This window comes from Lissotriton helveticus, chromosome 3_1, assembly GCF_964261635.1.
Source record: "Lissotriton helveticus chromosome 3_1, aLisHel1.1, whole genome shotgun sequence".
In the NCBI taxonomy this organism is placed as follows: domain Eukaryota; kingdom Metazoa; phylum Chordata; class Amphibia; order Caudata; family Salamandridae; genus Lissotriton; species Lissotriton helveticus.
In genome coordinates this window covers 753,105,114-753,117,859 of record NC_136061.1, presented here as the reverse complement: position 1 = coordinate 753,117,859, position 12,746 = coordinate 753,105,114, and the positions used below count along the sequence as shown (strand labels likewise).

General features: G+C 46.9%; 1 protein-coding gene across 3 annotated transcripts in view; it reads right to left on the bottom strand.

The window, feature by feature from the left end:
- Nucleotides 1-12,746, bottom strand: part of EIF4G2 (eukaryotic translation initiation factor 4 gamma 2) — a 216,676-nt gene that overhangs the window by 182,168 nt on the left and 21,762 nt on the right. For all 3 annotated transcript variants that reach the window (XM_078680943.1, XM_078680944.1, XM_078680941.1), the window contains 4 exons: nucleotides 5,512-5,614; nucleotides 3,332-3,460; nucleotides 3,170-3,236; nucleotides 2,941-3,092 (listed from right to left, as the gene is read on the bottom strand). In XM_078680943.1, the coding sequence (XP_078537069.1) occupies nucleotides 2,941-3,092; nucleotides 3,170-3,236; nucleotides 3,332-3,460; nucleotides 5,512-5,614 (451 nt within the window). The remainder of the gene's footprint in view (nucleotides 1-2,940; nucleotides 3,093-3,169; nucleotides 3,237-3,331; nucleotides 3,461-5,511; nucleotides 5,615-12,746) is intronic.

Below are 12,746 nucleotides of genomic sequence, written 5' to 3'. Positions count from 1 at the left end.
AAGACTCATCTGAAGACACTTTAACAGTTTATTTTCTTGTTCCAAATATATTTCTACTAGAACTTTTTTCTTTAACAGACACTGCTCACTTCTTGAACTGTAGTATGCTAGATTAAACACATTTTCCCATTCAATAATCAGTCATTGTGCATCTGAAGGCTGAGGTGAAATATTGTGAGGCACTTAGAGGCAACACTAGTGCAAGACTAGTTTTCTGGGAGAGTATAGCTCACCACTGATCCCACCTACACTACTGCATTCCGACCAGCCATTTTAAAGTGAGCAATTTGTTCTGATGAGGTTATGTCAATCACCACTATCATTCTGCATGTATATCTATAGTGAGCCCTCTTCACTTTCCGCCACCTTAAGAAAATCAAGCCCTTCATCTTTATCGATGATTTCAAACTAGCAGTCCAATCCCTTGTTCTTTCTCGCATAGACTATGGCAATGCCATTCTCACCGGAATTCCCAAGATCCACCTCGCACCGCTTAAATCTGTGCTGTACCTGGCAGCTAGGCTTACCTCAGACTGCAAGCGATTCGACCACATCTCCCCTACCCTTAAATGGCTCCCCATTGAAGGTAGATCCACGTACAAAACAGCCTGCATTACACACAAAATTCTCCATCAGAATACACCGACCTACCTCGCTAACAAACTCACAAAAGCCGGTTGCTCCCGTTCCTTGAGAAGCACAAACACCCTCCTTCTTATCCCCCCCCCCTTCAAAAAAAAGAAAACCACCCAGTCCCGGTCCTTTTCCGGCAACGCTCCATGCATTTGGAATGCCCTTCCAACTGATCTTCGTTGCAACCCTTCCTACCCTTGCATCAAAAAAGAACTCAAACTACATCTCCTCAATAAATATTGGGGACCATAATCCATATCTGCTATCTTCCACTGGCCGCATCTGTCCGAACTCAGATACATCCGCCCTCCCTTCTTTTCAGCCTTACTTCGCCCTTCCTCCTAGTCACTTCCACCTCCCTGTTTACCACCTTCACTCCTCCCTGCACCCCCCCCCTTCCCTTGTCCTCCCTCTGCCCTCACTCTGCCCTCATTTCTGCCCCTCCTGCTCTCGTCCTTACAAACCCAATCTGACCACCAACCTCCCTATCCTCCTCTGCAATTTTCCAGCTCTCTTTTCAATGTATGCCTGGTTATTTTTGATTACCACATCTCCCACTTTTCGGTGTTCTTATTTCCCATATGTCTGGCGGAGACTTAGGTGTTGTTTATACTCATTTATGCTATGTATGACCCATGTCTTACTGACCTGGTCTCAAAATGTAAAGCGCTCTCATACCCCTGGGTCCAGCCAGCGCTATATAAAACCTCTAAATAATTAAATATCTCTTCATGATGCCCGGTCCTCAAAACCAGTATACCTCCAGGAGTTTCTGGACCATCCCATTTGTCCCATGCAAATTTCCTGCTTGAGAAGGGGTGCAGAAAAGGGATTTGTTTCAAAGCACTGGTGTCAGAAGGGGCAACTCCAGCACACGAAAAATCTTCAAAAGATATAGGCCCGTAGAGATGGAGATCTACTTGAGACAATGGGGGATTCTGCCATGTCATCCATAAACATTGAATGGTTAAGGAATAGCTGGGTCACTAACAGAATCCCTGGTGAAAGAGGTATCTTTCCCAGACTATGGAAAATGCTGGACTTTCAAAAGACTATCAAATTCTGATGGCTGCACAACTCGGATTGCAAATTGGGTGGCAACCTGTCCAGAAAGAAGAATTGAGGCACACTCCATTTCTTCCTACACTATTCGGATGGTTTTCTGCAGATACAGGACAATCATGACATACAGAAGCATTGAAACTCCAGAAATAGAAATATCTGCCTTTATGCAGATATCCTGCTCACACAGACTAAACATGAATTATCCATATCACTGATGTCTTTATACACATGTAAAGAGCAACTGTTCTTCCACAGCAGAGTCCAAAACTAGACAGTCCAAAAGCAAAAAATCCAGGGGGGTTAAGTGGACAGAACTTCTTTAGTTACAGACATGAACGAGATGAATTGTATCGTACTGACCGTTTATAATCCTTTCACCTTCTGAAATCAGGCTAAGATACAAAAGCAAGCAATAAAGTCTACAATAGGAGTATCTTGGTTATTCAACAGAATTTTAAGCCAGTCGAACGCTGTCAAAATTACTGCCCTGACCCTACAGGAAAATATAAATAGGAGAAAGCACTACATAAATGCACACTTCATAGCCAGTGACCGCCCAACAACTCCAGAAAAAAACCCTTATGTTCAGCTCAACACAGACTTTGTGACTAAATATTCAGTGTTTATGTACATCAAGGAAGACCCAAAATATGAATCACTGTAAAAGTAAACCAATCTGAATGAGTTTGGTGCAGAACTGCACTGCTACTTGTATGCCTAAAGAACATGTAAATCTAGCACCAGGCTCCAGCCTACAAAACAAAGACCGCAAAAACTGCAATTTAAATATTAAAACAACCCACACGTTCAGTGTAGATTCTACTGCTGGCTTCCTTCCACTAAATACCACACGTTAATTTTGAGTTTATTTTGGCCTTACATACCACGCAGGCTATCTTGGGCACTTTGCTAACATGACTGATATGCATGGTGCAAGACTGCTGCACAGAGTACACTGATGTGCAACAAAGTCTGGGATCGCTCATCTCTGTTCATTCATCAGTAGGAGGCCCCTAGCACCTGTTACAGGAGTTACCCCAGTTGCAGGAAGCAACAACTATTTGTTGCCACAAAAATTTAAACGAATCGAAAACGAATCATAATACCTACTAATGCCAATAAAGTCACAACCTTATGATGAACTCAGAGGCTTCTGTCACAAAATTCGATACTGAGCTGCTGTGCATTTCAAAAGCCATGGCTGTGTGGAATGAAATAGTGAACGTGCCCTAAGAAACTTACTGTTTTGATGCACTTATGAAGGATAGATTCATGAATAAGATCAAGCTTCCCAAGTTCACCAATGAATTTGATGTTGCCCAGCATCTTGATTTTAGCAATGTTTCTTTGTTCCTCTTCCTCGGGAAGGAGAGGGGTGTCATTCTTGTCATAGACTATGGGTGAAACAAAAGAACAGTTACATGGGAACATTAACAGATGGTAGAAATTCAAAACTGAAATCTCATCTTACCGTCCACATTTCTGGAGCGATTTTCAAATTCATCTTGTAGTTTTGAAATTAATAGGCGCCTGAATGTCTGTGGAAGGGTGCAGACAATATTGTTAGCATCCAATGAAGCCAATAAATTGTGAATTTAAAATGGTTGCTGGTAATGTGAACTACAAAACTTACTGTGCTTTGCTTCTGTGGCTGACCCTCTGGTGGTGGGCCATCAAAGTTAGGAGCATCTTCCGCTAACCTCAGACATAGTTGCGCATATATTGAGCTATACTTGGGCTCTTCAAGGGCTTTGTCTACAATCTAATAAAAATAGGTACATGCTTTTGAAAATTATACTTTAAAAACTATCGTAAAGCAGAACATAGCCAAATACACAAAACAGACAGGAAATGCAATTCCTCCACCTTACTTGGATGCTCGTATTTTCTAATTAAGGAAACTTTTTTACTGTCATTCAGGATTTGCACGCTTTTTGCAAAATCTTAACTTTTACGAGGCAGCATGTCCGCAGCAGTGCGGCAAGTAAACAAATGCAACTTTATGCTTTAGCAGGCATATATACATATATACACACATTACATACACCCACATCCATAGCTACAAACCATGTGCATATCTATATATATTTTTATATTATCTAACTTGAAAAATGGAATGGCTTTTCTGGCAAAAAATAAGTACAAAGCCTACAACGCTCTTGTTAACTACTTGGTGTCTCGTCCACAAGAAAATAGAACTTACTTGGAGTTATCCTGTCATTTGTATCTTTCACAGATCACATGCTTGAATTACATCAGGCCAGGAATCTTGGACAGAATGTCCATTCACTGGGGCAGCTATCAGTGCAGGGGATGCTTATTTAACTTTTCAGGATAGCTATAACCCTTATTTTGATTTCCTCTGCGCTTTTCCAAACACAAGAACAGGAATATCGAGCTACATCAGGTCATATCTGATCAGGAAATGCCTCTATGTATGGTCACCCCGCAAGTTTTTCAACTGATATAGCTAGTTTTTCGCATCTGAGTGTACAGAGGCTTGCTCGCCAGACCTCTGTGCCAGTACTCGGACCCTATGTCAAATTGGCCGTACCCAATGGGAAATGGCAGACTTACATGCAAGTAAATGGTACTCTGGTACCAGGGCATGTAGGTTAGAGACTGCATAGCACGGAGTATGCCACTGCAGACTAGCAGAACAGTCATGCACGGCTAGCCCAACTTTGCCATTGAATGAAATGGCAAAGCTTCCCCTGGACATGTGTCCAAGTCACCTCTCTGGCATATGACACAGGCAGGACATTAACTTTGTATTTCCTGTAGGAAGAATAGGTCTCCAAATTGGCAGGTACAGTGTTGCACGCTCAGCAGTGTTAACTCCGGAACTATGGGACCAAAGTAGGCATTCCAAGGTATCAAACAACTCATGACATTAAGCCAGACTTTTAAATCAGGTCGAAATTAATGTAATGTGTGGCAATGTGCAGTTTTAGCACGAGCCTGTTCCACAAGACCTCTTCCTGCCCTCCATGAGAGACGTGCCAAATTGTTCTTCTGGAGTTTGCGGGATTGCAGGCCAGGAAGGGGTCACCTCCCTCCTACAGGAAGCCACTTGTGTTCACCCCAAATGGGAAGCTTCAAGGGTGAATCCGCCTAATGGCAGATTTGTAACTTTATAGCCTGCACTAGAAAATCATAGCAGCTTGATTAAGGCGAGCCGAAATCTGCTCTCGACATCAATAACCTGAGAATTCTCAGGCTGAGGTGCGGAAACATTTGAACATGCATCTGAAAAATCCATTACTTAGAAATGAAGACTTTAAGCAGACCGGTCTTTCCCATGACAGCCTGATGCAATGAGTCAGATGTTTTGCACTTTTACAGACAAAGATTCCCGTAAAATGGTTATGAGGCACAATACAAACAAGGACTTTCAAGGAAAAATATTTGGACTGGATCAAGCCATAGTTCTCAATTTTAGATAACTATAGTACTTGATGCTTAACACATTTGCCCCCCACAAATCTTTCACTTTAGGCAAGTTTCCTGGTGAAAGGAATACTTTTAGCACCTTATCTTACAAGGCCATCAAATGCATACATACAGTGTATGGCGCTTGCGTTGAGTCTTGATCCTGTTAAAGAATAGTACAGCATAGAGGCCATAAAGGTGCTCAATTCCTACTCCAATCATTTTCAACACTGTCCTAGCACACCAATTACCACCACAAAAATCACCTAAAGTGGCACACACAAAACTTAATAGGGCAAGAGTCAGGACCTAAATATAGACTGCCTAAAATGAACACAATATGAAAAACAGACAGCACCTGAAGAAATAAGATCAACTTACCAGAAGTATCACCCCTTTAAGGAGGAGCTTAGTATCTATGCCGACATTGAGGAGCTCAAGGCATAGCTTGTCGAACTTCTCAGGGACAAGCTTGTTTAGTATGCTGAAAAGAAAAAAAAAGGATCAGTTTGTTAATTATATACTGGAGTGAAAAAATGACAAGTGTACCAAAATAGGTTACATCAATGAGGCAGCTTGCTTTGTTGATCCACTAGATAAATTACTTTGCTGATCCCCGTGCAACAATCTCCCTTTATTTGAGCAGGAGTAGCTCTTAAAAGTTGTCCTTTAAAGGGCTCATTGGTATATTTTCCCAGCACATTGAGTTGGTGAAGTAAGCCTTAGGATATGATAGTCAGTTGGTATAAAGCCATCTTTAGCCTACAAGGCTCTCCTATAGATACCGTTAGATTAGAATCTTTTTCGCAGCTCAGCGTGTTCAGGTAAGTTGAAGGGTACACGACCTGCATGCAAATAGGATACTGCATTTGATAGTTTCACAAAGGATTGATTTTATTTTACAGGAATTGGCTTTGTGGAGACGATACATAAACTCCCTCCTCTACATTCAAGCGCCGCTCCTACATCAAGTAGCTTCAGACTTACAAAGCCTATTTACACCATGTTAAAGAGTGAAGCATTACCTACGTGAAGGACATCTACAATCCTCTTAAGGTGTTGGGCGGACTTCAGGTTCCCGTGAGACAGACTGAAAATCACCTGAGAAGGTCTGATCCAGAGTCAAGGAATTGAGTCTGAGGAGGACAACAAACTAACTCCACCCTCCTCATTTCCCTTATACTATTGTTCTCACAAATTCACCCCCCTTATTTCAAACAATTTATTTTATTTAGGAAGTTTTCTATAGCGCGGTCAAGACCCGGAGGTAACAGAGCGCTTTACAGTAAGGGAAAGACAGATCTGCATAAACATGACATGAAAGGTATTAGCATTCAAGGAGTAACATAGTAAGCGGAACAGGATTGTGCTGCCGAACTTCTTTGGTTACATGATTAGTTGTAGTCACAATAGTACAGGGGTTGCTTACTGGCCCCGGTTATCCGCAACCGAGGGAGCGGATAAGGAACAAGGATTGGAGTTGCCTTTTGAATTCCACAAAAGATGAAATAGTTCTGATGTGCTGGAATTCCAGATTTTGGGGGCGTTTCCAGTGAACGAGCAGTCCGCTGTTTTTTTCTTTCTAGTTTTAGGTACGATGAGCAGGAGGAGTTGGAGCTTCTCAGATTCCTGGCTTGGCCTGCTTTTTGAGAGAGTAAGTTTCCAGATAGTTGTGTATCGTCCGCGTAGAGGTGGAAGCGGATGTTGGCTTTCCTGAGTAATTTGGAAAGTGTTTCCATACAGATATTGAAAAGCTAAGGCGAGAGCACCGATCCTTGGGGGACGCCCTTACTGACCTGCTGGGTTTCGGAGGTGAAGTTATGTACAGGAGTGTTAGAAGGTGGTTCTGACACTAGGGGCTGCCCGGATTTTTCGCTTTTTGAGCACCTAATTGTTGAGATTTAACTGTAGGAGAGCCTCATAATCTGGGCCTCACCCACATTGAACTCATAATGGAGACTGCATTGAGGTTTTACTGGTGTCCCCCTAGCTCGACTAGGCCGCTACCCAGCAGCTGGAGTATTGGGCACCACGCTGGTTACATGCAGACATGTGTACATGCGTGTGCACACTTGTAGGGGCTGCGTAGGGGAGATTCCTAGCATGCGCAGTCCAGGAGCAGCTACAGAGTGAATGGTGTGGCAGGACTTATGCAGAATTGGGTGGTGACATGGAATAGGCTTTATACACTGGAAGGAAATATGCCAGGGAAAGTCAGTGTGTTTTACTGTGTTTTTCACTTCATTATTCCCTTCTGGGGAGGAGGAACCCATGGCTAGAGTAACGTCCACAAGGCCTACAGATTCCAGATATGCACTAAAGCCCCTTGTAGATAATGTGAAAAGAAGTATTCTGCAGAGTCCAAAGTCATATTTGTACTGCTTTTGGGTCGTCCGGAAAGGTCATATTTCTCTGGTTGGGGTCTGGCCCTGGCAGGTTAGATTAATTACCTTTCTTCCCAGAGTGAAGATCTTCTTCCCCCCCCCCCCCCCCCCCCCGGAGAAAAGATAGGTGGAGCTACAAGCCGATCCATCAACTGCTGTCGCTGGGTGCCAGGCAGCACTGAGGGAAAAGGGGCCATGTGGCCAGATACACTGGACGACTCCATTTTGAACCACCCAGAGGCTGGACAAGGAGGGAGCAGGGGCATAGAAGTGATGTGTCGCTGTTTGATAGGACACACCGAGACTTCCTGCCAGCCCACTACTCAACTTTTAAAAAGTACTTGCACAGGAAGAGAAGCTCTCTCTGGGGTGTGGTCTGATGAGGCGGAAGGTGCTGGAGCCGGGGAATTGGCAGTTGGAAGAAGAGACCCCCCCTTGACTGTAAACAAGACCCCTAACAGCACCAGAGAAAGCGCCCAGGACCGGTGCGCAGAAGCAGGGGCCTCTGTGCAGGGAGAAGAGAGGCGCAGGGAGCCAGTGAAGACCGCTCCCTGCAGAATGCACCCTCTTGGAGACCCAGAGGGCGAAGGAGTGCTCCCATTGGCTGGGGGACAACAGCAGGAGCAAGAAGATGCAAAAATGGGGCAGATCGGACACCCAGGGGCTGAGATATGGCCCCGGGAAGGTAGGTGACCTTTGACCCCTAAGAAGACAGACGACGAACCGCACGGGGCTCCGCCGCAGAGATGCCCCCGGGGTTGGTAAGGTCCCAGGGGCTGCCCCCAAGGAGAAGTAAATCCGGGGAGCGCCGCCACGCTCCCCATTAAAGTGCCCTGCAGGGGGGCCAGGAGCCCACCCTGGCCCCCACCGAAGATGCACCCCCCCCCGCCCCCCCCCCCCCCCCCCGAGGAGGAAAGCCAGGGAGCGCCATCGCGCTCGCGCTCCCTGAGAAAATGTCCCCATGGGGTGCCAGAAACCTACCCTGGCCCCCGACGTAAACTGTGATGGGGCGCGCCGTCACGCAACCCCATCCAGGAGGGGCTCGGGACCCCATCTCCGGGACCGAGGTGGCAGAGTGAGGGGGAGCGCTGTTGCAGCCCCCCCCCCAAAGATGTTCAGGGGCCCGGTACCCCATCCCTGGCCCCCGAAGTGAGTTGGGGGAGTGACATCGCACTCCCCCGAAGGCCCACTTAAGCAGAAAGAGGCCCAGCGTCTGCCCGCAGATCAGAAATGGACTTCCGGCTGCCCTCAAGGACAGGCGACATGCGACCCACCCGGGACCTGCGGAACAACAGTCTGCGTAGGGGGCCCGGGTGGGACTGAGCCCCCCCCCCCCCCCCCAACAACTGGCAGAGCGGCCGGGCTCCCTGAGCCGCATCCTCTTACCTGGGGGTCCTGGTGGGACCTGGCCCCTCACGAGGCCCAGGAGGCGGCGCGGAACGCCATAAAGCTGAGTGCGGCTCTCCCCAGCACAGCGGGAGAACTGTTGCTTCCATATGCGAGCCTACCCATAATGCCTTACAGGCCAGGACCGGCCTGCAGGGTCAAAACCGCATGTTCTTTGCTTGTGGTGGCGCCAGGAGGACGAGGTCACCACCACATGAATGTGCAGGTGCTGGGTAGCTGCTGGAGAAGCAGTCTCCCCCCTGCACGAAGTGAAAAGTCCCACCTTAAGTGTCTTGGGGATTGGAAAGAATAACCCCTCCAGGGCTCAGCCTGCATTTTAAACCTTCTGGGCTGGAACTTTTGTTCTTCAGCTCAGGGTGAATTGAAAAGTGCTTCATGGAGTGAAGGGCTGAGTAGGGGATGTCTGGAGAAGGGCATCCCCTGCAGGTGAAGAGGTGTAATTGCACCAGAACGAATAGTTTACCTGTCGGTGTCGTTTTGCAGCTTGAAGATCTTTCTGGATTCACTATGCTGTGCATTATTCTGCGGTCTAGTGGTTGGGTCCGGAATCGTACTCTTCTTTTTTTGTTTTTTCGTAGCCCAGGTGGGCGTGGGCGTCGACGTCCCACCTTTTGGTGTCCTTCCTGTGACGTCGGCATGCTTCCTGCAGAAGCTTCCACCCTTGGGCACCATCTTCGGATTCTTTTCTTCCCCGTTTGGGTTTTGTTTCCGAATAGTATGGCAATGTTTGAATATTTGTTTCACCGCTTTTTCCTTAAAGTATGTTCAAGTCTTTGCCCCGTTTTTACCACCTCTTAATCCAGTCTCATCTTTCTGGCGGAGGTGGGTGGGTGCGCTAGTGAAGCCAGAAAGATCTTCTGCAAAACTACTCAGACAGGTAAGAAACTATTCGTTTTGCAGTGTGAATCTTTCTGGATTCACTATGCTGTGCATCGACTTTGTAGCGGTTTGTTATCATTGTGGCGGCTGGGTGGAAGATGAGCTTCGATTTTTGAATATGTGTTGAAGCACCTTCTGTCCCACTTGTGCTTCTTTGTTCATTTGTATGTCCACACAGTAGTGTATTGTGAACGTGCACTGAAGCTCATGTTGCTGCCAGGCATATGTCCTGAATGGGAGTGTTAGCCAGGAAGGCTATTGTTGCTCCCTTTTTCCTGGTTGAATGGGCCCGTGGCCCCTCTGCCAGTTCTTGCCCAGCTTGTTTGTGGCAGAATTGTATTGCTTGCGCGATCCATCGTGCAATTGTCCCCTCCCTTAGTAACTGCTTTTCCCATTAAACAGTCTGCGAATGACACAAAAAATGGTTATGTTTTTCTGTGATCCTTCGTTCTCTCTATGTAGTGCATGACAGCTCGTCTGGCGTCCAGAGTGTGCAGTGCCCTTTCTGCGTTTGTCGTTGGTTTTTGGAAGAAACCAGGTATTTGAATAGTTTGGTTGGTGTGGAACTTAGACACCACCTTTGGCATAAAGTGTGGGTCCGTTCTCATCACCACCCTATCGTTGTGAATTTGTATGTAGGGTTCTTGTAGCGTTAACGCCTGTAACTCACTCACCCTGCGCAGCGAGGTGATTGCCACCAGGAAAACGGTCTTCAAGGTTAACATTTGTAGGGAGGCCCTGTGGATCGGTTCAAAAGGCGCTTTCATGAGTTCCGTTAGTACTAGGTTGATGTTCCACGCGGGTGCTGGTAACCTCTTTGGCGGTGCGATCCTCTTTGCCCCTTCCAAGAATCTTTTTACAATTTGTGAAGTAAAGCAGCTCTTCCCCGTCTCTCCTCTAGTATACGCGACTTTGGCTGCCAGGTGTACCCTTAGCAAGGATGAGCTCAGATTAGCCTCTAGCAGGTGCGTGAGGTATTTAAGCACCGTTGTGTCTCTTGTCATTTTGTTCTGCAGTTTTTCCTTTCTGCACCATAATGTGAACCTCTTCCATTTGGCCACGTAGCACTTCCGCGTGCTAGGTCTTCGCCTCTCTAAGTACCTTCAGGGTGCTCTCAGGTAATTTAAGGTGTGCAAATTCTATGTCCTCAGGAGCCAGTCTGCGGCTTTCTGGTCTGGATGCAACACCTCTCAGTTTTGCATGCAGAGTAGGTCTTTCCTCCTCCCAAATCTGTGTGGTGCACTCGGTCATCTCCATAATCTGCGAGTACCAGGTCTGTCTGGCTTATTGTGGTGCCACCAGTATCAGGGTCATGTTGCTTGTTCTGCATTTGCAGAGTACCTTGTGTATTAGGGGGATCGGCAGAAAAGTGTAAGCAAATGTCTTTGACCAGCTTATCCATAGGGCATTCCCCAGTGACCCTCATTTTGCATTCTGGCGTGTTGCAAACAGGTCTATTGATGGTGTTCCCCACCTGTCGAACAGTCTCCTTGTCTCTTGGGCATTGAGCTCCCATTCGTGTGAAGCCGATGTCTGTCTGCTGAGCCAGTCCGCTTCCACGTTGTCCTTCCCTGGTAGGTGATTCGCCAGTAGATCTATTTTAGGTGGGTTGGCCCATTTCCATATTTCCTGCGCTAGTTCTGACAGCGGGACCGATTGTGTTCCTCTCGGCTGGTTTATGTAGAACATCGTTGTGGTGTTGTCTCTCTGGATCAACACGGTTTAGTTGTACAGCTTCGTCTGGAATGCCTTTAGTGCGAGGAACACGGTCTTTAGTTCCAGGTAATTGATGTGTTTGACCGCATCCGCTGGTATCCACAGACCCCTCACTGAGCTTTTTCATGTGTGCTCCCCATCCCTTCTGGGATGCGTCTGGTGATGGTCACAGTTGGTGGTGTTAGAGGTTTCCCTTTTGTGGTTTCCTTTGTTCCACCAGGATATCTCCTCGTGCACTGCGTGCGTTACAACCACTAGATCTTCCCAACAACCTGTAGCTTGTGACCATTGGTCCTGTAGTCACTCCTGAAGTGGTCTCATGTGGAGTTGTACATTCGGCACTATGTGTATGCATGAGGCCATCATGCCCATCATCTTGCTCGCCGCCCTCACTGTCAGAGGACGCCCCTTCCGGTGGAGGCGCGCCTCCTTCACCAGTGCCAGCGGTCTCTTCTCGCTGGGGAACACCTTCTGTATGGTGTTGATCTGCGCACCCAGGAAAAGGTTTACTTGTTCTGATTCATTGAGGATTTTCACCAGTGGATGGAGAAACCCAGGGCCATTAGTGTATCTGTCACTCGCCGTGCGTGCCGTTGCATGTCTTGTATGATCTTGCCTTTACTAGCCAGTCGTCCAGGTAAGGGTATACATGGATCCCTTTCCTCCTTAAGTGTGCGGAGACTGCTGCAAGGCACTTTGTAAATACCCTTGGTGCCGATTTTAGTCCGAATGCCAGTGCCGTGAATTGATAGTGATTTGTGTTGATGACATATCTTAGCAAATGTTTGTGCCGCCTGTTCATTGGGATGTGCAGGTAGGCATCTTTGAGGTCTATAGTGACCATGAAGTCCCCGCCTTGTATCTGTGGAAGGACCTCTTGCAGGAACGTCATTTTGAATTTTTGGTTTTTCATGTATTTGTTGAGGAACCTTAGGTTCAGGATGGGTCTCATCGTTTCGTCTACCTTTGGTACCAGGAAGTACACCCTCTTGTTCCTCTACGGGAGGTACAGGCTCGATAGCCTCCTTCAACAAGAGTTCTTGTGCTTCCCTTTGAAGTAGCTCTAGTTCCTTGTTTGCTAGTGCTCTTTTTGGTTTTCTGTTTGTTGGTGTCTTTTCCAACTCTATGCAGTAACCGTACTGTATGGTGTTGAGAATCCACGTCTCTGTAGTTATTTTCTTCCACTCATGGTAGAAACGGTTCAATCTTCCTCCCACCGGTGTTACGTGC